At 41.5% G+C, this 25867-nt stretch overlaps 2 protein-coding genes across 8 annotated transcripts; one reads left to right on the forward strand and one right to left on the reverse strand.

Annotated features, from left to right (window-relative positions):
- Positions 1–140: 140 nt before the first annotated feature.
- syt14b (synaptotagmin XIVb) lies at positions 141–17621 on the reverse strand. Of its 7 annotated transcripts, XM_071467489.1 has the most exons (11): positions 17404–17430; positions 14215–14262; positions 10984–11051; positions 8720–9718; positions 8375–8512; positions 7312–7571; positions 6057–6494; positions 5006–5186; positions 4553–4609; positions 3441–3724; positions 141–3018 (listed from the first exon to the last, which is right to left on the reverse strand). In XM_071467489.1, the coding sequence occupies exons 4-11, from the start codon at positions 9660–9662 to the stop codon at positions 2980–2982; spliced, it is 2340 nt and encodes a 779-aa protein (XP_071323590.1). In that variant the 5' UTR covers positions 9663–9718; positions 10984–11051; positions 14215–14262; positions 17404–17430; the 3' UTR covers positions 141–2979. The 7 variants fall into 7 exon arrangements, with proteins under 7 accessions (XP_071323590.1, XP_071323591.1, XP_071323589.1 ...); XM_071467490.1 differs by having other exon boundaries at positions 14215–17621; XM_071467488.1 differs by lacking the exons at positions 14215–14262; positions 17404–17430 and adding an exon at positions 12795–14194.
- Positions 17622–19111: 1490 nt separating this feature from the next.
- Positions 19112–25016, forward strand: LOC139612401 (cytosolic 5'-nucleotidase 1A-like). The gene is made up of 6 exons (XM_071467939.1): positions 19112–19576; positions 19717–19884; positions 21592–21721; positions 21896–22018; positions 23184–23368; positions 23994–25016. Exons 1-6 carry the CDS (start codon positions 19325–19327, stop codon positions 24357–24359), a joined length of 1224 nt encoding a protein of 407 aa, XP_071324040.1. The 5' UTR covers positions 19112–19324; the 3' UTR covers positions 24360–25016.
- Positions 25017–25867: the final 851 nt, after the last annotated feature.

The following is a 25867-nucleotide window of genomic DNA, read 5'->3' on the forward strand; positions in this document are numbered from 1 at the left end:
CGTCTTAAAATTAGAATAGTGAATCAGGGCCTTTATCTGTCTGTGCAGTGTCAAAGCAACTTTTAAGAGCAACAAACGTGATCGATCACATGTTCACTAAGAGAAGGAATAGCCAATCAGAGACATAGACTGACCCTACATCCGCCATGATGTACATTCTTTTATTAGTTTATTCAGTGGTGTTATTCTGCAAGGACACATAATAATTACACTTTAAAAAGCCCATTTTATTTGTGTGAAATCTTTGAATCTCCAGGAGTAGTAAACATTGAAAATTAACAACAATAAAACATATAAAATAGGAATGTATGAAATAATAAGAAATTAGCTGTAATTGGAATTAAAAGTTTGCTGTTAGTAGAAGAGGTACGTAAGAGAAATCACATAAAAGGAGAATTAAGCACCACACCGTGCTGCCAATGAAAATACTTAGTGATTACAAATAAAATCAATGCCAGACTTATTGTTGTTTGTTTGCATAAATGGCAAAAAACAAGAAAAAGAAAGAAGTGGTGTAACATGATGAAATGTTCTTAATCATGCTGCTAAAGATAATTCATGATTATTATTCTTCTCATTATCAGACAGAAAACAAGCTGTTTCTGTGCTGCTACAGATCTGTCCAAGGACCTCTGGAGCTGTTTCATTTTAGAGTTTTAAATCAAAATAAGTTTAAGAAATAGTTTTCGGTCTTACTTTTGTGAATAGGAATAAAAGTGAACTATCTTAACTTTTATATTTTGCTTCCAATATTGTACGTATAATAGTCTGAAAATGCCCAGAACTTTATTAGGAGCAGTTTTTAAGTTTTTGAGAAATTCTCTCAAAATATACGTAACGCTCACCAGTTTCACACCTTGTATCTTGATCATTTATTTTTTCTCATGGGTAAAAAAACTGAACTGTGTAAAAATGCAAATTTGCCATTTTACATGGGGTTATGGACCCGACAAGGATGGAAACATTGCTTTCAAACCAACACAGACACCTGGCTAAGAAATAATCAGGCACATAATAATCCCCGTATAACAACCAAGTGTAAACACAAGATATAATGTGTTCATTTGTGAGATTTAGAGAGCAACTCTGCCGGTGTGCGGATTTTGTCGTCTCTGGGCAGAGCTACTGAATTTAATACGCATCATTTATCACATAGTATATGTATAATTTATTCGTACAGTTTTGACCCACATACAGAGAGCAATGTAAAATAAATATCATTTTTAATGGCACCTATTAAGCTGAGTGACCTACACTGTAGCTTTTATGTAGTTAAAGATAATATACCCTTGAATATAGACAATATTTTAAAGGACAGACTGGCACCACTCTCACATCTATCCATTAAATATGTAGCTGAAAATAAGATGAGATGGTTGCAGCTTTGTTCTGCCCGAAGTTGATAAAATCCAACTTCCAGCACCTCTAAAGCTCAACTCTGAACACATTTCATCTCATTTGTTGAATGAAAAAAAAACCAAGTGTACAAATGACTTCTTTTGGTTTTAAGGGTGAGTTGTGTGCAGAACTATTTCTTGGCCGGTAGCAGTAAATCCCTGGAGTCTCAAAGTGACAAGACTGTAGTGGGGCTAGTTGTTTCCCCCCTGTACCCACGTCCTCATCGAATTATCAGCAGAACAGAGAATAAGCTTATCTCCCAAAATTCTTTTAATGGTTGTAAATGCTCGTTCTGCACAAACTGTGCTGAGAACAAAATGCAAGCCCCTCTTGTGATAAAAGCACTCCAGTGGCTGTTATTCCCTTTTCTGCAATCAAAAGCCAATTGTTTATCTGGCACGAACCCGGAGACATCTGGTTTTCATTCAATCCTGTGAAATAATCTTATAAGGAACGAAACTGTGGAAGTTTGGCCCAGCAGGAGAAGGAAGGGGATGAGGTGTGGTTGCAGCACCCCGAAACCAGACGAAGGATTCAAATCTGACATCACCGGGATGAGGGGAAAGAAAAATGCATCCCACACCCCTAAACTTCACTCAGCAGAGAGAGAGGGGAGAGGGTTTGCTTTTTACTGAATCATGGGTGTGGTGGTGCAGTCTTCAGTAGTCTTTCTGGGGATTTTCTGACTCATAGTTTTTTCTTTTCGGATGGAAGTTCAACATTGGCTTTGTGCCAGACGAAGAGTGCAGGTAGAACCACATTTCCCACAGCTCTGCACAATGATTTTCATTTATTTTAGCCTTTATTTATTAATATGCCGTCCATTCGCTTGTAATGAGAAAATATGATTTGCTTTTTCCTGTATTTTTATTTTTTATTTTTTATTTTTTTTGCCTCTCCAACTCACTTCCCAGTGAACACAGCTGAGGCTGTCATCGGCACTGCCTCCGAGAAACAGCCAGATTTATTGGACTGCACAGGCTTTTGCATATTCCTCCTCAGCGGGAAGCACTGTGTTTCTACATGAATGAACATGGCTGAGTTGTCAGAAGGCTGAATGGTGAAACAGGCTCAATCTGTATTGCACAGGAAAGGAAGCTGCTCTTTGATACCAGTGGCATGCAGAGCTGTGTCCAATTCTGTAAGAGACTCAGCGAGCACACGATACAGAGTTTCAGTCGTCTCGTTTAAAGTGGCGTCAGATGCATAGTGTACTGAGTTATGCAAGACCACGATAAGGAGAAAAAAAAAAAAAAAAAAAAAAGGTCTTTGTGTAACACATAACTCAAAAAACTGGTAAACCCTTTGACTGATAATCCAGAGAAATAAAAGAGGAAACCAATGAATGGATCTTGCATCATGTCATGTGGATGTAAACAAACTGTACAAAGCATAGCTTGTAAGCATAGTTGCAGCATGTTGTAGGCCTTTAGTAACAGTCTTTTCATTGCATTCTCTTTTGTCAATGGCTATGACTGATAGAGAAATGTCTGGTATGCTGGTGGCAGCTGAAGTCCAGAGAAGCCCAGAAGAAACAGGGAGGAGTCTGCTAGTCCTGGACCGAGCTCTTTGGTCCAAGTTTCAGAGACAGAAAATGTTCGGAAGTGTCTTCACATTGTCCTGTAAACAGTTAAAGTACATGCAGATTTTGCTGTAGCCATTTTGCTGTTTCCTTCTGTTCTTGGTTATTTCGCTCATTATAATGTCTTTTTTTTTTTTTTTTTTAGTCTGCCAGCGCCTTGTTTTGTCAATAAAAAGGCTGGAGCTGGAGTTTACACCTCCACAAATAAAATCAGTGTGTCTGCCCCAGAGAAAAAGTGGCAGATTAAAGGGTATTCATGCAGTCTCTGGCAGTGAAGACTGGGAACCCATGCCTGTCCTCACACCTGTATGCAGCACACACACAAACACACACACGTCTCTCTCATAAGGTGCTTCCTGCTGCGCCAAAAACTCTGAACATCCAGGGAATGCTGTTAATATAAATTCAGTCTTTATAAGTCTTCCTTCTATGTGTCGGTGAGTGTGTGCCAGTGGCAGACCTGCTGTCCCTCCGCCTCCTTCATCTCTGTCCAGTGGGCCTGCTGCTCCTCGCTGGTGCTGTTGAGGCCCAGGGAGACCCAGCCCAGCCTCTCCCTGGGCCTCATGCTGCTCCGGCGGCAGAACACCGACACCACCAGAGACACCTCGGACAGCTGGAAGAGCGCCACCTGGAACACAAACGTCTCTTTGTAGGTGGGGTTGGGCTGGCCGCGGCACACGGCCGTCTTACACTTGGACATCTCCTTCCCCTTGGAGTCCAGCATGGTGAGCTTCACATAGGTGTCTGAAAGGAGGTGTGGGAGGACGGTAAGAGAGTGCCATCAAGTGGCGAGACATGAGTACTGAGAAAATGTTAGACACTGTGCGGCGGTGGTTTGAAGTAGGCTTCCTCACGGCACACTACCCTGGACATTTTCCTTCCTCCTCTAATCAAAGGCTGATTAAAACTTGAGAAAGTTTCGGAGCCAAAGTCTTAAATGTCCTGAAAGATCAAATAATCTTATCTTGGGAGGCTCCATTACAAGTCAGTGTATGGCAGGAAACCAGAGCTCCTGTGTGTCAGTGGAAACCGGGACTGAAGACAAGAAACTACATGAATATGAACATGTTATATGTGTATCGATGGATTAGACTAGGTAGATTAGGTCTTTTTAGTCAATCTGGTCATCAACAGAACGCTCCATCATAAAAAACAGTACAGGCATACAGTCATTCTTAGACGGGTAGATGGGGAGAATATAGTGTCTCCAGGTGGCTGGACATTAAACAAAGAGATTGAACATGTTCATGACTGAGCTTTAGAGAGCTAGCCTCAAATTGACCATGGGTATGAAAGTTGTGCCAATCTTCTCATCTTGGCAAAAAAAGCCAAATAAGCCTACTTCCCAAAATGTTGAACTGTTCCTTTAAATAATTTAACTGTTCAATATTCAAATTGGACAACAAAACCAAAACTCTCTGCTTGGCCAGATTCCTCAAGAAGTAAATATGTTCTTCAGAAATATAGTAAAACCAGCCTTTTAATGTAATGTTCTGTAGGTAAGACACAAGTATTTAGAGTTGCTTATATCGGCACTGATTACAGGTTACAGGTAATTAACTCGTGACTTACCTCTCATGATATAAAGCTGTCCCCCTACGAAGTGTTTTATACAACAAAACAGACCATCTGTGACACACACACAGCACACACACACACACAGCACACACACAGCACACAAGGTTAGAAAGAAGAAAGAGAGGTAGCAGTCAGAATGAACAGATTACACACCAGAAGGTCAGCTTTCATGGGAAACTCTGATAAGCAGCAATTGCTTCAGCATTATGGCTTCAATCACTTCAAAAAAAAAGTTAGTACCGTTGCCAGGAAACATTTAAATGTAATAGTTCACAGTTAGTTTTTGCTACATGCTGCTGAGAGTCTTGCCCATCTGCTTTGCCAAAACAATTGCCTGGTGTATCAGCATCCTTGAGAATTAGGGACATTACAAAGGGAGAATGTTATTGTTCCAAGCTGGCACAAAACCCCGGAATCAAACGCTTATTAAACAGCTTTCATACTCACTGACGGGCTTATCGGACGCTGTGGTTTTGAAGTGGCTTCCCTGGATGACCTCAGCAGATAACTGTCCCGTGGCAGAGTTGTAGATGAGACCCAGGAGGATCTCCGGCAGGGACGAGTCTTCAGTGGAGCGGTAGGACAGAGCTCCTGCACTGCGAGACACGCTCACCACAGAGCCGCAACCCTGGGAGACGCAACGCAGAGAGAGTTAGATGGTGGCACTGTTACAGGATGTACCAGGACTTCCATGGTTTGGAGTCATCACTGAAGAAGAAGGCACTGGTTACATAAAGACCTTTTCAGCCATGTTAGCATCACGGCTCTTGGGATAGAGGTCGCCCAGTCCGATCGACAGAATTATCTCAGCTACTGTTAGTTGAGATGGATTATCATGACATTTTTGACAGACTTTCATGGTCTCCAGAGGATGAACCTTCTGACTTAAATTTCTCCTCCAGCGCCACCGCGAGGCACTCTGGAGTTTTAGTGAAATGTCTCCACGTCTACAAGATTGTTGACGTTTCATCTGGAACCATCGTCAGGTCAGAATAATTACATTCCCATCAGCCTCAGCTCTGCTCCGCGTTTAAGTTCTAATTAGCAAATGCTAGGATGTTAAAAAAAAGACTGTAAACATGGTGAATATTGGATCTGCTAAACACGGTGAGCATGTTAGCATGATGACTTCAGCATCTTACATTGCAGTAAATTGAATATTGCTGGGTTTTGAACAGCTAGTACATGACCAAACAATACATGTGCAGGCTTTACATTAACAATGGATATGTTATTAATTATTTCAATAATTGAATCAAGTGTTGTTTTAAGTTGCAAAGACCAAAAAAAAAAATAAAAATCATTAACTTAGAAAATAATTAGAAGATTAACCAGTAATGAAAACAGTCATTAGCTGCAGCCCAGGACTAATTTGTGGTAGTGAAAAGTGATAGAAGGAACAGGTCTCCAGTTGATATGTTCACAGCCAATCCAGTATCACATTTCTTCAGACAGAACTGTGCGCAGTGCTAAATATAAATTCACAAAGTGTTCTCACTGTTAGCTCAGAGCCGGGCTCCAGGGTGACAGGTAGAGCGATCTTGCCCTGGAGGTTGAGCTTAGTCAGGTAGAACACTTTCTCTCCCAGGACCTTCTCTTTTTTCATCCGCCTGATGCTGTACAGGCGGAAGCGAACGGCGTAGTCCCCCAGAGCCTCCTGTTCCACTCTGGAAAACTTGAATGTTTCCGTGAAGACAGGACATGGGCCCCTCTGTACGCCAGTCTTGGCCCGCTGCTTCTTGGTTGGCAGGAGGACGAGGTGGACCTGCCACGAGATGTTGCCCGTCTGTTTGAGGGCAGGGATGTCTGTTGCCGCGGTGACCGTGACGGCCAGCCACTGCTCACTGGAGTCATACTCGAAGGCGACGTCCAGCGTGCCGTATTTGGCAAGGGGCTCTGGCTCGTAAGCTGTGGGGAGCTGAGGACCAGAGCCATCCTGGCATGAAGAGACAATCAGAGGCAGAGAGAAGGGAGAGAGAGAGAGATTTAAAAGAGAGAACTGAAGAGTTAGAGGAACTGAAAAAGTGGACGTGGATCAAAGGTGTGGTGTCTATATAAAGACAATTAACATAATGTCAGATAAGTAATGGTGTCAGCTGCGCATCGAGTTAAAATATACTTCATTTACACTGACTGCACATTTTAAATACTTGACTGTGTCTGCCTCAGATTATCAGTTTTTACTGAGTCTCACAGTAAAATAAAGATTTTTTTAAGGAGCAGATTGGTTTATACTGAGAAAACAATGTTCACTGCAGTTTATAGTACAACGAAGCCCTACGGAGGGTTCCGAAAATATCTGTGGGAACTGAAAGTAAAGCAAAAAATGTAAATGAGCTGCTGAGTATCTCTCAAATTAATTGTTAAAACAATGAATAGTTGTTTTAAATGTTTTCAAAAAAAAAATTTATCTTCAAAATAAACACTAAAGATTGTCCATATTATATAACAGGGCTCACATGGCTTCAGCATTGAGAAATTCTATAGGACAGGTGGAGAAATGCAGCAGTGTTGGTGGATTTGTTTTAAGGTGACGCTTTTACAGTAAACAAGTAAGTTATATAATTACAGTCGTGGTTTAACATAAAAGGCAAATCAATTGGTGATAATAATACAAAAACACTCCCATAACAAAGTGTATTATTATTGCTTGTGTTGTCCATCACTTTCATTTTTTATACTCTGTGTATGGTGAACTGTCATGTTCTGCTCACAGACAGAGAAAGAGGAACACTCAGTAACTTTGATCTCACCTCTGGTCCCAGAACAGCCGTGCTGTCACTGGGTATGTCCTCCTCACAGCCTTTGTTGAGGTAGCTGTCAGTGTCCTGGTCCACACTGGCCTCACTGGAGCAGCGGGGGCTGTCGCAGCGCTGCGGGGACGACCCCCTCCGAACCGCTCGCTCTGAGCGGGAACGAGAGGACACGCAGGCCGCCGGGCCCTTGTCCTGGTACGGAGGAGGCTGGAGCTCAGTGAGGGAGGAATCTTTCTTTATCCTCTGGATGCTGTTGGCTGCTTTCATGACGGGGACACGGGGATACAGAAGGAGTAACGTGATACAGAAGGAGTGTTACTGGAGACATACTGTTCTATGCAGAGATGCTCATTATCTATGCGACATACAGTCTACCACAGAGTCATGTTAACCTCTTAAACTGTGCCGGACCCACAGGTGAGTCCATCTTTACAAAGCCTAGTTTAGTACATCATGCCATGCATCGATGCCTCCATTAGAAATGTGGCATCTTACTGCTAAAGACAGTTAAAGGAATAGTTCCACATTTTAGGAAAGAATGCTTGATTTCTTCCTGAGAGTTAAATGATATCTGTCTGTTAAATGAATTTAAATACTGTATGTAAGGCATGAAGCTACAGCCAGCAGCCGGTTAGCTTAACCTAGCATGAAAACAGGAAACAGCTAACGAAATCCACCTACCAGCACCTCTGGGCCAAAAAATGTTCCGGCACATAACCCCCTGTTGTTTTTACACTGGGGTTTTGTATGTCTTAAACAAATGAGATTAGCATGGTAATTAGTGTTCTTTAGAGGTACTAGTAGGTGGATTTAGTTCCAGTCTTTATGCTTTTATCCAAGCTAAGCTAATTGTCCACTGGTGGCAGCTTCATATTTTAATGCGTGATAGTGGTGTTGATCTTTCTATCTAGGTCTTGACACGAAATTGAAAAAGCAGAGGAACCATAAGGTCGAACTGTTGTTTTATAATAAATCAGTGATAATAATACATTTCAAGATGAGTTTTGAGTTACTTCTTCTAACTGCCGAGGAAGAGTACAGTTCACGTGCATGTTCCCACCCTGCTCACTGGAGGCCTCGCTGCTGTATCCTCCCTGCTCAGTGGACTCTTTGCGTTTGCTGCTCCACACAGAGGTTGTGTCCTGCTGGGCCACGGCCTCGGGGCCTCTGTCCTCCTCGCTGTCTGACAAAACTCCCTCTGCACAGAGCACACGCACACTTTAGCTCAAACGTCACGTTTATCTCGCAAAGCACAATATGTGTGTAATGCCCTGAGGGAGCAAGGAGCACTGAGAGGCGCTGAGATGCAGATGCCTCAGATTTCAGCGATGTGAAGAGTTTCAAAACAAGAGAAGAAGCAGAAGAAGAAGAGTGGTGGTGAGAGAGAATCGGCACACCCTCTGACCTTGGCTGCCTTTCTTTTTCTTCTTGCTCTTCTTGCCTTTCTCCTTCTGTTTGGCAACATCTGAGGCTTTCTCTGATTTCTTTGAACCCTCTTTCGCACCTTTTCCCTTCTTCTTGTCTGACTTTTTCTTTTTAACTTTTGAAGACTTTCTGGAAAGCTCAGCCTCTTCCTCGTCGTCCCCCTCTCTCTCCACGCTGTTCTCCATCTCTTCCCCCTCCTCTCCTTCTTCTTTTTGCTCCTTCTGTTTTGTTCGCCCGCTTTCAGTTCCGGGACGCGGTGAATGAGGAGCTCCATCACAGTCATCGCTTCTCTGCTGAGCAGCTGATTGGTCTCCACCGTCACTCTCCTTTCTGTCTTGTCCACTGCTGTCGTCCCTCTTCTCATCAGCTTCCTCCTCTCGCTCTCCCTCGTGGGATTCCTCTTTCTTTCTCTGAGACTTGGCTTCTTTCTCCAGCTGCTTCTCCCTCCTCTCTTTTCTCCTCTGCTCTCTCTTTTCCTGCAGCTCCTTCTCCTCTTTCTTCCTCTTCTCTTCCTCTGCTAACTCGGCTTCTGTCTTTTTAACTCGCCAGCACCCGTCCCTCCATTCCCACTCCAGCTGGCTCTGAGTGTTCTCTGCCTCTGCCGAATCACTGGTTTGGCTGTTTTTTGAAACCGTGTTACCCGTTTCAGAGTCTCTCGACATCTGCCACATGCTGCTGGCCTTTCCTTCCTGTGCTGTGGCAGCCTGACCAGACCCCTGCCCGCCGCCGTTGTTCTCCCCATCCTCCTCCTCTTGCACCTTGCTGATGATAGTGGTGACCTGCTCAGTCAGCTGGTCGCTGACAGCGTACGTGACATCGCTGACAGCGTTGGCCAAGTCGTCCACGCGACTGGTGACTGAGTCCAGGATGGAGGTAATGTTGACAGATGGGAGGTTCTGCTGGAAGCTCTTGAAGAAGGCCATCTCACAGCCGGGGAGCTCGTCACCACGCTGACCACTAGATTAGCTCATCAGAGGCACTGACACGGACATGTGGTTGTTAGCAGGGTGCGGTGCCAGCATCACAGTGTGTGCTGAGACCAGCATATACATACACAACAATATGGCTATGGTGACATAACAACAAACCTCTCACAGTGTTTTTCATTTAGCTATTTCAGTTCCATTAAATGAATGTTGGACATTTTTGTAGTTTCAGATCTGTTGGCAATGATTGCACTGTATTTACCTGGTTAATTGCTTAGATCTTTATGTGATAAGTCCTCATCGCACAAGATGACAGAGCAATGAAATGTACACTCTGGGGAATAAGCAGCCATTATCATTTGCCTTCTCTGCCGAGTAAGTTTGGATAAGCTGTTTATTTTAAAACCTGATCGCCTGACTGCTCATGTTCCCATGATTTTGCCACAGTCACTGATCTCAATTACTCGGCATGTACAGTGTTATTTGTACCGATAAGAACGGCGCCCAAAATAACCACAAAAAAAAAAAAAAACAGACGTTGATGTAATAAACCAGAATTACCATAGCAATATTGAAGATGTTAAAATCATAACATAGATTATAAAAGAATATCACTAGTACTAGTAGAGTATCCTTTGTTGAATCTGAGGCCTGCAACTTATTACTGTATTTCTGGTCTATTATTATGTTTGTATATTTGTATTTTATTTAGATTCTTTGCCTATGTAAAGCACTTTGCCTCTATGTTTAAAATGTGGCATATAAATAAAGCTGCCTCTCCAAATACCTCATTACAAGAAAATATAAATCTCTAATGTACCAGAGGCACAGCAGCCTTTGTTTATTTATCGTGGACATAAATATATTTCATTATTTTATCAATGTATAAAAGTATCAAAATAAAGTTTGATTTTTTTTATTTTATGTTAAATTAAATATACTGGGGTTTTTGGGGGGGTTTTTTTTGTTTTTCATCTTTTTTTGTTGTTGTGTCAATTATTGGACAAGCGTGTTGTGTATACGTTGTTTATGACAGCATCATATCAAATAATATCAACGTGCATGTCGCCAGCCATGACATGCACTATGGTCATAGGTGCAAATGCTATTGCCACAGCTTTGTTTATATACATATATGTCCAATAATCTGATGATCTGTTTAAACCGTTTGTTTTGGCTGCATAAAGGACAGGTATCTGAGGATTAAGGTCAGGAGGGTAAATTTCATAATTCCTAAGTGTTATTGTAAAACCACAACAAGGCCAACAATCATCCTAATGTGTGTAAGTGTAGCCACTGTGGTAAGTGCGTTGAGTACCTGGCTGGTTGTTCTTATAGCCACTGAGATGTGACAGCTCGTCAGGACTCCCCACTGACAGCTTGTTGCTGAGGTAAAGAAAAAACAGAGCCATCAACGCCATGAAGGCTGCAATGGAAGACAGGACACCCAGAAGCTCAGGAGAGACTGAGGAGAAGAAGAACAGACATAAAGAAGGAGGGAAGAGGGGGGGAAAGAAGAGACAGACAGAAAAAGAGACATAGAAAACAAATTAGACACAGACAAACATAAGCAATACTGTCCCCAAAAATGTCCCAGTGGCTATAAATAAAAAGAAGCAAGCTAGAAAATGCTATTTCATTATAAAGGCTGTAAACAACTCTACTTTGATACCACAGATCATTTCGTTTGATGATTTACATCTTATTCTGGAACCAAACTCCTCAAATGTTGCCTTGTCAGGGGAGCTATTGTACTTTTAAGCAGTCAGTGGTTTCTCCCCTTCAAAGGCGTAGCAGATACAATCTACAGCGCTGTATGTAGGCCAACCATACTTCACATAACCACGCAGCCCAGTTGCTGCTGATGTGCTATTTTTATGACAGCCTCAAAGGGGCTGTATCTGACTGAAACATAGACTCAGTCAACCCGGCAAAGCTGCACTGGGCCTGCACTTAATAGGCAACAACGGAGACACGCCGCAGTGTAATAGCCGAAGAAGAAGGTAAGTCAGTGGACAATAAAGCATGAACGGCATTTCTAAAGGCCACATGGCTCGGTGGAAAGGGCAGCTTATAGAGCACAGCATGCTGCAGGCAAGGTTCACTGGTAAGAAGGGTCTGAATTTTGAGGCACATAACACAGCTATAGTAAAGTTTTTGATCCTCATATATATATAACAATAAATCCACTAGTATTTTATTAGAGACACCTATTTTAAAGGCTTTACATGTCCACACGGGTGTTTTCAATGAACTGTTCTTCAAACCCCCTCGCCTGAACAGCAATTGTCCGATCACAGCTTAACAACCGGAGCACGGCACAGCAAGTCTGCCACGCTTCTCTTTACATCCGTCTCACTGCTGACAGCAGCAACCTGGCATTGTTTCAGAGGCCAAGAGTTAACATACCATTAAATGACTACCTCTCACGGCGTGGAAGCCAGTCCTGTTTCGAGCAAAAATACCAAACATTCAAATGTAAGAGTTTCCTGTTTTTCTTATGGGGCGGTAAATTGATAATTACGGGTTTTCTTGTGGCTGTTAATTGGAACCAAGCTACGACAGACATCAACTTTGGGTTTAGGAAACTGTAAGGGGCATATTTTTCACTATTTTCTGGCATTTTATAGAAATGTCCAAACAGTTTAATTAAGAATCAATTAAGAAAACATTTTACAGATTGAAAGAATTGAAAATAATAATTAGTTGCAGCATTATTTAAAAAAAAAAAAACAAGGAAATAGAATGGTGGTGCATTTCAGACCAATGCGTCTGGCGAAGCAGACACAGCCCAAACGTTGCAGCATGTGGTTTGTACCAGGTGCTGGTATCCAAAGCACTCATCACTAATTACTGATGAAGTGGGTCAACCGTGTGAGAACTGGTGTCTCCCTGAGAGCACAAATGAGAGAGGAAGAGACAAAAAAACAGAGGCGTACTTTGTCAAAGCTGCAGACTGAATTTACTGTGGACAGACTCGCTTCACCATGGCAACAGGCAGAGACCACTGCAGCCTGACAACTAGTGCTGCTTGCTGCAGACTGCCAAAACGATGGATGCTAAATTCCCAAGAATGGCAAGAGAAGTAGTCGAGAGAGATAAGAGAGTGATGTGACGGCAGAGGCTTACCTTCTCTAAATGAGCATCCTACTTAAAGGCAGCTGCTCCCAGAAAAGCACGACCACTGCTTCCGCAACTATAGATATCAAATGGTCTCAGAAGAGGGAAAAACAAGGCTGTCCTGCTCTGAAGTAATCCGACATGTAATAAATCCCTTACACTTAGTGGTGTCCAGCACTCGCCTGGCTTACCTATCAACTCTCACTGCTGACAGGTGTGCTGACTGAGCCAGGATGACCTCTGCAGCCACGGGCGCAGCGGCCGTCTGTCCAAAATGAACAGCCCGTGATGGCACTTCATACATGGCCCTGCTCTGTAAATGTCAACGACAGCTGAATAATTTAGACACCTGAAGAAACCTGATCCCTCCGTCAACGTACACTGGACAGCGGAGTGGCAGCAAGCCGGCCCTTTGGAGAGCTCACCTTGCTCTCAGTTATTTTTTTGGATAATATTTGTTTGATATTTCTGTTACCAGCAGAGAAGAAGTTGACTTTTTTTCTTTCCCTTTCTCTCTGTCTCTGCCTTTTAAATCCCCTCTTTCACCCTATCCCATCCTCACTGAGTGTGTGCATGTACGATTTGTGCGTCTGGAAAGGATAAACAAGAAAATAAAACAACAATAAAACTGAATAAATCTGTTTTTTACAGCGTGTGAACTGAGGCTGAACTCAGGTCTCTGAAACAAGCCTCAGGATTCAATCTGCCCTTTTTTTTTTTTTTTTTTTTTTTTTTTTAACAGGTAACGATTCCAGCAAGCCGACTAACAAACATGAAAGCCCAGCCACTCAACTGTGCAAATGAATAATAACCTCAGAGAAACGTGAGCTAATTTCAACAAAATGTTTGGGTCAAATAAATACATGGGAAACAAACTATTATGTCATGTTTCTACAAAAAATGGGACACAGATGGAAACAAATTATGTAGAAGTTCCTCATCATGGCTGTTAGCCTCCATTAAATTATTCATGTAATAACTTATCCCAGGTTTCAGACCACTGCATACTTAACTCTGCTGTTGTTTATACGACATGCTTGTTTAAAAAGTAGGTAGGCAATCTGGAAATGTTGCTTACACATGGACCTCTGATACGAAACAAAACCTCCACGCTGAATAAATCATGAACACACAGCTGCCGTCTTTTGCTGAAGTGAACTCAAACTTGATATGCCATGCATAATTCACACGCAGACATTATGCTTTCTGGAATCTATATGGAGAAATTTCCCATACACCAAACTTTAGTGAGAATTCACAGGAAAGAGCGACGTTGACAGCTCGGAGGAAATATTTGGAGCAATCGGTCATCCTGCCAAACAGGCCATCAGGGTCAAACAAACAAACACACACACACACACAAAAAGCACTGATACGCTTATTGAGACGCTCAAGTACAGGGACGAGCTCGGCTGTAACATGGCCTTACCTCGTCTGGCACAGATGAGCTCATGAACACCGCAGTTTCTGCCCCCACCTGGGAGAAAGAGACAGATGAAAAGGAGTCAGAGGTTAAAGTATGATTCCATGTACCGCAGGAACATATGCTCAGGCCTCAGGTTAGAAGAGCTGGCAGATGGTCATCATGTCAGCAAACATAAAACTGATTAGCTGGAACCAACTAAAAAAAAAAAACTGGAAAAGAAAAAAAAAAAAACGCACAATCAAATGGGGTCATTCTGGACGTCAACATAAATTCACCTATTAAGGTTGTTTTCTGAAAAAGAAAGTGTACAGTATCTATGCGTGGACTTTCAGAACATCTGGCTTAAAGGAACAGCTTGACATTTTGGGAAATGCGTGCTTTCTTGCAGTTAGATGAGAAGATTGATACCACTGTCATATTCTTACTGTAAATATGAAGCAGCTGACGTATGAAGGCTGGAATCAGGGGGCTGTTACCTTTAGACAGAGCTAGGCTAGCTGTTCCCCCCTGTTTCCATTCTTTATGCTAAGCTAAGATAACTATGTCCTGGTTTCAGCTCCATATTTAACACAGGGCAGTACCAATCTACTAATCTAACTCTCAGCAAGAAAGTGTATTTGAATATGTATTTCCTTAAATGCACTTTAAACAACAGGAAATAAATAAACAAGTCCAATCTAGGTCATCTTGAATCATCTCTCTGTATGTGGGGCAAAAATGTGCTTAAGCCCATAGATGTAATAAATTATACATAAACTATTAATGCAGTGATTATTACTGTAATGCATCTTTCATAAGATTTAAATTTGCAGGCAGAGTTTTGAAAGACCGAGCTCATGAGTCCCTCCGAAGCACCCCGACAGTAAATCTCGACCAGACACCAAGAATTAAGTCTTTTTCTTTTTTCACGTTCAATTTAACAGTTTAAATGAAGTTTCTTAATGTTCCACCGTAAATGTACAAGTGTTGTTTTAAAACTCTCTGTAAAAGTAAAACTTTCGTGTTTATTGGCTTGCAGGGTGTCAAATCACATTATAAAGAATCTAAAACTGTGAACTCGTACCCACCATGTGTAAGTTTTAACTGTAAACTCTCCCAGGTTGCTCAACCCCCTGAATTCCTAGAAAAAGTAATCAAGTTCACAACCCCCGTGTCCTCAGCGGCGCTGTGGCTCGAGCTCTGGTAACAGCTTCACTATTACTATCACTTCTCAATAATTCATAGAGGTATGTTTTACTGAAGTATCACAAATAATATGAGCTTTTACATTATGTGGAAATAGGTTTGAGGGTTTTACCCACTCAGATGGACATTTTTATTACATGTTATTACAAAACCTAATGGTTATTACCTAACAGTTTCTTCCATCCCCCGAGGCTTAAGTTAATGAAGAACACTGACACTCATATCACTCTCACACACATTCACACACCCACAAGCTTACGCACGGACACACTTACATTTGCACATTATCCCTCTTGGCTTAACACTTCAGTGTTTAATGATTCAGGCGTCTACAGTGAGAGGATGGAGGGAGCAGATCTGTGTCATTCTAATTTGGAAAGAGATTAAAGATGGTGGAAATGTCTTTGTTGACAGATTTTTCTCATCTGCAGCACACTTGTCTTAGAAGACAGACAAAAGATTTTACACAACTGTAAAAAAAAAAACCACTAGAAATTTTTACACAAATCACCTATGGATTACGGTATCACTCTCCCCACGTCAAGGACTGGAGGCTGAAAGTGGTCTGAGGCACTGACTCGCTGCCAGGGCACAGAGAAAGCTCTGGGGCAGACTTGTCTTGAGTCACACGGCAGACAGACACCCTGCAAACCAATTCACTTAATGGTGCAGAAACTCTCAGCTGGCCATTCTTGCAGAAAGGAAAATGCACAATGCATATACCAGTCAAAGGCTTCAGAACACAAACTGAGTAATAATGTAAATGACAGAGTTTTAATAACTACCTTTTTCAGGGATCAAGTAATGGGTTAACATCTTACAACTTCCCCGCAGAAGAAGAAGAACAGAAGCAAATTAAGCCTTGAACGTTGACGCAAACAGGTTTATTACTTACAAGCCCTTTGTTTGTATAAAGGCAGTGTTGGAACAAACTGTGTTCCTACACCTTCTGAAGCTTTTTGGGACAATGCAGGAGGTTAGTACTGAGGTGCTCTAAAACTTTCAACCAACAGTGTGTATATCATCTGGGCTATTTTTCTGATGTATTTTAGGCTTGGGTTGGGCTCCTTTTTGTGAGCCTGAGTGTCAAACTCAGCAAGCACATTATTCTGAACCAGTGAAGATCAAACATCAAGTAACAATAAGAAATACACATTTTTCTGCAAAGCAACTACAATCAATCAACTTTAATTCAACATATCCCCCACTACATTTTGACTGGGGGAAATGAAAACTTTGCAAAATAGCAGGTTTGCAAATATTTTCCAAATATATTCTAACCGGTAAGAGCAGGCCTGTGAGTGATACTGAGAGTGTAATTACAGATATGTACAGTTCAGTTGCAAGTATATATGAAATATGAAAGTGTCCCGGTCACTTTCACTGAACCCTTGAAGAGACACTTATCCATGGGCATGCAGGCTATTGTGTTTGTTGCTCACATTACCCGTGATGAGCTGTGGTACTGACTGGACAGATCACTCTGGTGATTAGGGAGCGCACCATCAGAAACGGCTTTGTAATGAAGTCAAATCGATAATATTAAACTATATTGATCCGCCAAATAATGTAGTTCAGTCAGTGACAAAAAGTAGTTGCCTGCTGTGATTTTTCAGTCAAAGCCTTTTTTTCTTTTTTTTTTTTTTTTTTTTTTAAACCAATCACTACAATGTAACATGATTTCACAAACGTGATGGAGGCAACCAAAGCACCGCGACTATCTGTGTCTCCGTCCACTTCCAGCATCACTTCACCCGGCTGAGAGACAACAACATCCCCGCATCAGTGCGGGTGTCCGCTCTTCAGCATCATCAACCCCGTGAAGCTAGTTAGCTGCTGTCCCAGCTCCGGAGCACTGCGGTACTGGCGCCGTGATTCATTAAGAAACTGCATACATCATAATATCTTTGTATATATACACATAATGAGATTTCTACACGCCGTTCTCAGTCCGTCCCGAGTATAAAGTTTCACACGACTCCCGCAGGACACCTGAGACAGACTTACCGTCAATCGCCATGATGCTCCGTCTCGGACTCTACCAAGTGTGGGGGTGGGGGCGGGGGTGTGATGGAGACGGGAGGTCATTCATGAACCAGCGGACGGGTTGTATGTGTGTGAGAGGGAGAGGGGGGTTGTGTAAGCATTTGTAAGACCTATGGCAATAGGTATTGGGAAGATTCGAGTGATATATTACATTATATTATATTATATTATATTATATTATATTACATTACATTACATTACATTACATTACATTACATTACATTATATTATATTATAATATATTACATTACATTATATTATATTACATTACATTACATTAAATTATATTACATTACATTATATTACATTATATTACATTACATACATTACATTACATTATATTATATTACATTACATTATATTAAATTATATTACATTATAATACATTACATTACATTATATTATATTATATTACATTACATTACATTAAATTATATTACATTACATTATATTACATTATATTACATTACATACATTACATTACATTAAATTATATTACATTACATTATATTACATTATATTACATTACATACATTACATTACATTATATTATATTACATTATATTATATTATATTATATTATATTATATTATATTATATTATATTATATTATATTATATTATATTATATTATATTATATCGCTCACACGTTGTTACCTTTTTCAGTAATAAGAGGAACTACACCATGCTGGTATGAATGGATTTTAAGACAACAGGCCCCCTCCACATTCCCTATTGAGGAGCTAAGGACACAGAACTGCTAAGATTTCTGTTGTCGTTTTGTGTCTCTGTGGTAGTTTTGCCCCTTTTGTTTGTCATTTTGCTTCTCAAATCCTTGTGGACATTTATTTATTTATCTATTTATTTTTAGTTTTATTTTGTGTGTGTGTGTCTTTGAGATCATTTTGTGTTTCTTTATAGTTGGAATGTGCTTGTTCCTATGAGATTTCGCTGGTGAACCCTAGGGCACACTAAGCACAATAAAAAAAAAGTACAATAATGTATATAGCTTTATTTCAAGTTGTTTATTTTCTACTTCTCTACTGTTTACTAGCAGACACAGGCTCAGGGGTCAAGGGTCAGGGTGTCCCTGGGCATGTGCCCTCATGGGCACATTCAGTAATGTTGATAAGGTCTGACTTGCAGTTCCAGTTCATCCCAGTGGTGGAGGCTGAAGATGGGAATGAGGTCAGGGCTCTGTGCAGGCCGGTCAGGATCTTCTATATCAAACTGGGAAAACCACTTCTTTATGCAGGGTGCACTGTTGAGTAAAAACAATAAATGTCCCAAAGTTGGAAACACAGTATTTATCAATTCAATTCAATTCAATTCAATTTTATTTGTATAGCACCAAATCAAAATATACATTATCTCGAGGCACTTTACAGGGAAAGGTCAAGACCTTACTTTGTTACAGAGAAAACCCCAACAGTTCCCACAAAGAGCAAGCGCTCGGCGACAGGGGGGAGGAAAAACTCCCTTTTAACGGGAAGAAACCTCCAACAGAACCGGGCTCAGGGTGGGCGGCCGTCTGCCTCGACCGGTTGGGTTTAGGAGGAGGAAAAGGGGGGGTGGGGGGAGGAGAGAGGAGAAAAGAGAGAGAGAGAGACCAGAACAGCTGAGTCGGTAATGGTGTTACCAATAATAATGACAGATTACAGTGGTTAATAGTAATGATGAGTAGTTGTGGATCTGGATCCTGCTGCTCCAGAGGCAGAGAGACCTGCAGAATGAGGACAGAGCAGGACAGAGCCCAGTGCATCATGGGAATCCCCCAGCAGTCTATCAAACATACCACTGCATGCTGTGCAAGATGCACAAACATGGGGTGTCCACATACTTCTGGCCACATTAACGATCACCCAAGCAACCGGATAAAGTGATGCCGAGACATGCTTACGTCAGTGCTGGAAGACACGCCCACCGGGCTTCCCCTCACTACATTTCCGCAAAGTTTCCATCTGCCGCCGCCTTATCGTGCCCGCGGTGCGTTCGGGGTCAGGAGACACGGGAGTTTCTGAACATGAGTGAAATGAAGCCGAGCGACGCAGCTGCAGCTGACGACAGCGGGGAGAAGGACTGGGCTGCAGCCAAAGCTTTTTTTGACAACCTCAAAACCAAAACGCCCAGACCTGTGAGTATATTTGTGGCTCAACAGGTTACTGGAACAAGCTCCTGTGCAAGTTTTGGTGCAAAGCTTTTTGCGGCTCCATAAACAGGTGGTAAACAGCTCTGATTTTGTTTCTATTCTGCACCTTTCCTGTCGCTCCTCAGCCCAAACCCCAGTACGCGGTCACCATCGCCGTGTCCTCTCGCACCCTCTTCAACTTGGTGGCGGAGAGGAAGATCTATGAGGAAGAGGGACTGGAGAAGTACGTGGCTCATCAGCTGGAGCACGAAAGCGAGCCTCTGAAGCCAGGAGCTGCTTTCCCCTTCGTCAAGGTGCAGTAGCTGTGAGCCCCACAGTGTGGACCTCTGCAGGGCGTCTGCAGGGCGCGGTCCCTGAAGTGCACCTATTCAGCTTAAAACGCGTTGTTCACATAGTCCATACCAGGAAGAAAATGTCTTCTGTCTGGCTACATAAGGCCAAGTTACACGTATAGAGACACACCCATGTCAGTCATACAAGGGCAGGTATTTGTCTCTGGCACTGACACATCCACTACAATCAATAAATGTTTAAATACATGTGGGTGTCTGCTTATCAAAGACACACTTTATCATCTAATTGGCTGACTGGTCATCCGTGCTTATGTCAGATATCACAAACTCATACCACTGACATTATAGGATCCTCACTCAGTAATAAAATCCTCATTTAAAGACAGACTGTGCCAGACGTTCCCCTGCCGTACTGTGCAGGAACAATCAATCCCTTTTTAAAAAAGCCTCATGTTGAAAACCATCTCCGCCTTTAAACCTGCTTTACTTCACCTTGAAATGCTGCAAAACAAGTCTTCAAATCGCACCATTCTTGGGCAGCGAGATTTTTTTGAAGGAGGGAGCAGGTTGGAAACTACATAAGGACTCACCATAAAGGCCGCTGGGTGTTCAGAGTGGCCCAGTGCTCATCAGACCGCTCTTCAATGTGTTTAACATCTTATTGTCACTCTGGAATAAAGAACCATCGCAGGAAGAGTGATCGCAGCCCGTTTCTGGAGAATCTTTTTTGTTCTATTCATTGGCTGTTATGCAACTACTCAGTGGCAAGAGATCTGTTGCAGACCTGCTAGCACAGGCCTGATTTCTCCGAACCTGCCGGAGTGGGTGCCTGAACTGACAACTGACTCCCTGAAGCGTGTTAATTATTGCACCATAGCTGTGTTTTTTTATCTTCTTTTAATTTTCAAGCCCACTGTGAACCGTTTTTGTGGGAACTGAGTCGCAGAGGTGGTCATTTAATTTCTATGAATGACTACATTTTTTGCTGTATTCAAAATGTGCGTACTTCTGTCTTTAGAGATTTTGAAAATATCAAATCACTTCTTGTATAATTATATACATTTGCAAAATGATGGATTCGCAAAATCAACAGTATAGAAATAAAATTTTCTTAAAATTGTGATATATTTTTATATATTTAAATGCAATATTTTAAATGGGAAGAATTTTATAATCGAGCAAATCGTCTGTTTGTACCTTGATGTGATTATGTCATTAAGGAACAATTATGTACTTTGATCCATGACTAAACCCTGTCAGCTCTCTGTAAGTTTTTTCATGTGTCAGTTATTTAACCCACTGCATGTGGGCCAAGAACTTGGTTCCTTTTTTCAGTTAAAAAGTTAAAAGAAAGAATTAAAATCTGTCACACATTTTGTGCTTTAGTGTCACAACATGATGAAATACAGATTGTGAAAGCTTGTTTAAGCCAGAATACAAGTCTTAAGCAGTGAGTTATTATAATGTCTGGCATGAAAGTGAAGATATTTATCATCTCACATTATGTACCACATATAGTATTTTGCTAAATATGTTACTTACCAATATCTCATACTGCAGCAGCTATAGGAAATGTACTGTGTATTGACTGTCCATTATTAAGCAAATGCACGTTGCAGTTCAAGTGTTGCAATGTTTGTGTTGTAACCTCATGTTGACACTATTCGCTGGATTTTGGTGTGAATCTCTCTCTGTCCTCCCACACAGGCGCTGATGAATGTCAACGCTCGATTGAGGGAGCTCTACCCGGACAGCGAGGAGCTGTTTGACATCGTCTTAATGACTAACAACCATGCCCAAGTCGGCGTGCGCCTCATAAACAGCATTAATCACTATGGTACTCTGCACCCTAAACCAAACATTGTTGATTACCAGTGGCGGCTCGCCCGCTGCAGCAACAAGCTTAATCAAGAACAGTACTCAGTCTACTAATTACACACTAGGAATGAAGAAGAGCTGTTGTCGGATAATTCTTTCTTCACGCATCTCCAACTTGCTTTTGCTCTTTCAGGGTTGACCATAGAGAGATTCTGTATGACGGGAGGGGAAAGTCCCATTGGTTACCTGAAGGCCTACATGACAAACCTCTACCTCTCCAAAGACTCAGAGAAGGTCACAGAGGCCATCGAGGAAGGTAAGCGAAGCTGCTGTTAGATTACAATCAAACACGACCTTCTTTGAAACTGTTTTGTGTCATAAACACAGCACAACATCAGGCACTCCCAGCAGCCTTAAGACGTCTCTGTACTTCACTGATATTTACACACTTGCATGTTGACTTTGTGTGTGACTCATTCTCACGGTCGAGAGAAATCTGGACCCCAAACTGTGCAGCTAGAAGGAACTGGTTGAAGCCAGGTTGTGATTTATGGCTCGCTGTTGTCTAAATACACACAAAACAAACAGATCAGAAGAATAAACACCCAAATTATGACAAAACTGAATTCACGCATTAATTAATAGAAAGCCAGTTAACAACAGTTTTGAGAAAAAAAGTCACTTATTCAGCAAAAATGGTAAATATTTTCTGCTTTTTCTGTTTTAGATATTCCAAACTGAATGTATTTGAGTTGAAAAGTTAAATATTATTACTTGCAACCATACTCATATGCTTATTGATAAAATTCACTTGCACATCTCAGAATGAGCGATGTACACCTCCGGGCCCACAGCTGCCCATATGCAGTACATGTGATGCATGCTAACGCTGCCTGAAGCGTGCCAGGTTTTCAGGTGAGACTGCATCTAACCTGCACATGGACTGACTTCACACCAGGCTATAAATCACCTGCATATTTGTTTACAGCACATTTTCGTGACAGCCAGTCATCACGGGAGATGTGCGGCATTCTGACCGACAAATCTATAAAAAGTCGTTTCACGCCAGTCACTTCTTGTTAAGCGACCGTATAGAAAGATAGAGATTTATTTATAATGCGACAGAATGAGCTTGACCTGACAGCAACACTCTCTCTCTCTCACACTCATATTTCTATTCAGACCACAGCAAGTTTCCAGTTTCTGTTGAGCTTTACATTCTTACCAAGTGTCACTAGTGTGTAAGAAAAAAGCTGTGTCGTGTTTTGGGTGGGAAAATGTTCAGAATTTTTGTTTTTAATAACATGGTAGCTCTGAGACTATTGGCTGATCTGTGTAGATAAAAAGTCAGAAGTATCGGAGAAAAAAAATCTGTTGTCCTGGTTGCATAATCCTAACTAGTGAAGTGACGGTTCAAAAATTGTTTAGGCAATATAAAATTGACCAAGCTGTGAATTACATACTCATCTCCCCTCCCTCAGGAATTGCTGCCGCCACGATGTTTATGCCGAGCACAGAGACTCAGTTGAGCGACACTCAGCTGAGAGTGGCATTTGATGGCGACGCCGTCCTCTTCTCGGACGAGTCAGAGATCATCGTGAAACAACATGGCCTGGACACTTTCTTTGAGCATGAGAAGGAGTTTGAGAACAAACCCCTTGCTCAGGTAACCTATACTTGTTTTCTATGTACTTAAACATCACTGAGACCTTGTGGAGGGAGACACTGGATGCAGAATATACTGTATATCTTCACAAAAATGCAAAAGGAGTAAACTGATACATCAGCCTGATATTGATCATGGTGTTTATAAGGCATTTGTGTTATTCAGTGCTGATTTTCATCTCTAATTGCAGCTACATGGAAACATTTAATGAAAATGAGCCAAAAACGTATGATTTTATGAATGAGCCAATAACTTATGATGAGAGTTTAAGTTTTTCTTAATACTGAAGCTGTGTTTTACTCGGCTCATTCCTCATTCTGGGTTTCAGTAGATCATTATATTGTGCCATTATGGCTTTAATAATAATTGGTATTCTTTTATGTTTTATTGACAGATTGCAAGGTATTTTCTGCTGGTGATGGATTCTGTCTTTCAGTGGTTCAATTGTGATCAGCCAGTTGCCCTAAACTAAAATATACAGATACTCAACAGACTGTGTTCATGATTATATTTTTGCCATGTGATACTTTGTGCATTTAGTTCCTCTTCCTTCCATTTACCTGTGTTCACGTTCCTCATGCCCTGTGTTGAAAAGATTCTGACTTGATTTTTGGACTCTTTTCAGGGTCCTTTAAAGTGTTTCCTGGAGGCTCTGGGGAAGCTCCAGAGAAAATTCTACGCCAAGAACGAGCGTATGAACTGTCCCATCCGAACCTACCTGGTCACAGCCCGCAGCGCTGCCAGCTCAGGGGCTCGTGTCTTGAAGACCCTCCGCAGCTGGGGCCTGGAGATCGATGAGGCTCTGTTCCTGGCGGGGGCTCCAAAAGGGCCCCTTCTGCAGAAAATCAGGCCACACATCTACTTTGATGACCAGATGTTCCACATTGAGGGTGCCAAGGAGCTGGGAACCATATCTGCACACGTCCCCTATGGGATTGGACAGAAGTACCACAAGGGGAAACTCATCGAGCAGCCCGCTAAAAAGGAATAATCTCACATAACGGTTACAATATTAAACATGCACTACGTCTTCACACCCTTTATTCTAGGCTTAAATATTGTATTCAGGAAAATTATCTGTTACAAAAATAACAGAATTTTTTTAGAGGATTGAGGTAATAAATTGGTAATGCAGTCTACAAGGGGCGGGGGGTTATAAAGTGTTTTATTTGTAATGGGTATTACTGATGAGTGGAGGAATATATTTTAAGTTACAGTAGGTGACATACACTTTCACTAAATGAAAAACATGACAAACACCAGAGGCATTAGCTTGTAATGCCCTTTAACCATACTGTATCTGTACACCTGTTTACCTTTTGAAAGGTTTACTGTTAAAGGAATAACAATTTCTCTCATTTACATTGGAGTTAATGTACATTTCTTTGCACTGTTATACCATAAATGCTGTATTTTATATCCTTCTCAGGTTGAAAAATTCCTTATTATTGCACAGTTTTTTGATTTGTATGTTATTTTAGACACTTCAACATAGAAACTCCATTCGAACCTTAAAATGTTCCGTTCAGATAGGGCATTATCGGATGTATTCAGTTTTTTGATGTATTTCATACTTTCCAAAATACTCAGTGTTTTTCTGACATTGTTTTCCATTAAAATTAAGGGACGGAAATGTTCAAAATCTCCAGTTTTCCACAACTTTTCATGCATTTTTCAACCACTTCTACCCATTTATGCTTTCATCTAGGAACTCCATTCAAAAGTCAACATGTGCAGAAACTTTCCTTAATTTTTGGTTGTATTAAACTTGTAAATCTCATTCATAGTTTTTACACAGTGACAGTTCAAGTTTCTGGACAGGAGGCGTGAAAGTTTTACGCTGCACGTGCCACATTTTTCACATCACAGACAAATATTTTCTATCAGTGTGTTCAGCAGGGTCAGAGTCAGGTTTTAGGAGATAGGAGTTAATGTTCTTTGATTGACAAGCCAGGATTTAGAGGTGTTTATGGTGTCATGAAAATCCTTATTTTAACCAGGTGTATCTAAGCAGTTGCAATCACTATGGAAACCATTACCTGCAGCCGGGCACACAAACCCGATTCATAGCCATCGGGGAGGATGCCACACCTCAAGACACACAAGCAAACACAAACAGAGAGAGAAAAAGACGGCACAGGAAACACAAGGAAAGGGGATAAAACAATGGAGACAGAGGAAAAAGAAAACAACCTGGAACCTTGACCGGGACCATGACACCGGCAGTGTCAATATGCCAAGCTCTAATTCAACGCTCATTCAAGAGCGATGACTATGTTTTGTTATTGAATATATTTTAATATTCACTGTGAGGGAAACAAGGCAAACAGCTCTAATGTAGACCTGCTGACCCTCATCTGGGTTTTACCAGACCTGTGTTTACTTTGCAGAGAGTTGTAGATGCAGATCTCAGTCTATCAGTGTATTATCAATCATACAGCTTGCTTCAGGTGTTGCAGCCATTGCTCTTTCTTCTACAATTCCCTGTTGTGTGATCAA

The sequence above is a fragment of the Trachinotus anak genome, unplaced genomic scaffold (assembly GCF_046630095.1).
Source record: "Trachinotus anak isolate AG129_WGS33_773 ecotype Australia unplaced genomic scaffold, CSIRO_AGI_Tana_v1 ptg000031l, whole genome shotgun sequence".
NCBI lineage: Eukaryota > Metazoa > Chordata > Actinopteri > Carangiformes > Carangidae > Trachinotus > Trachinotus anak.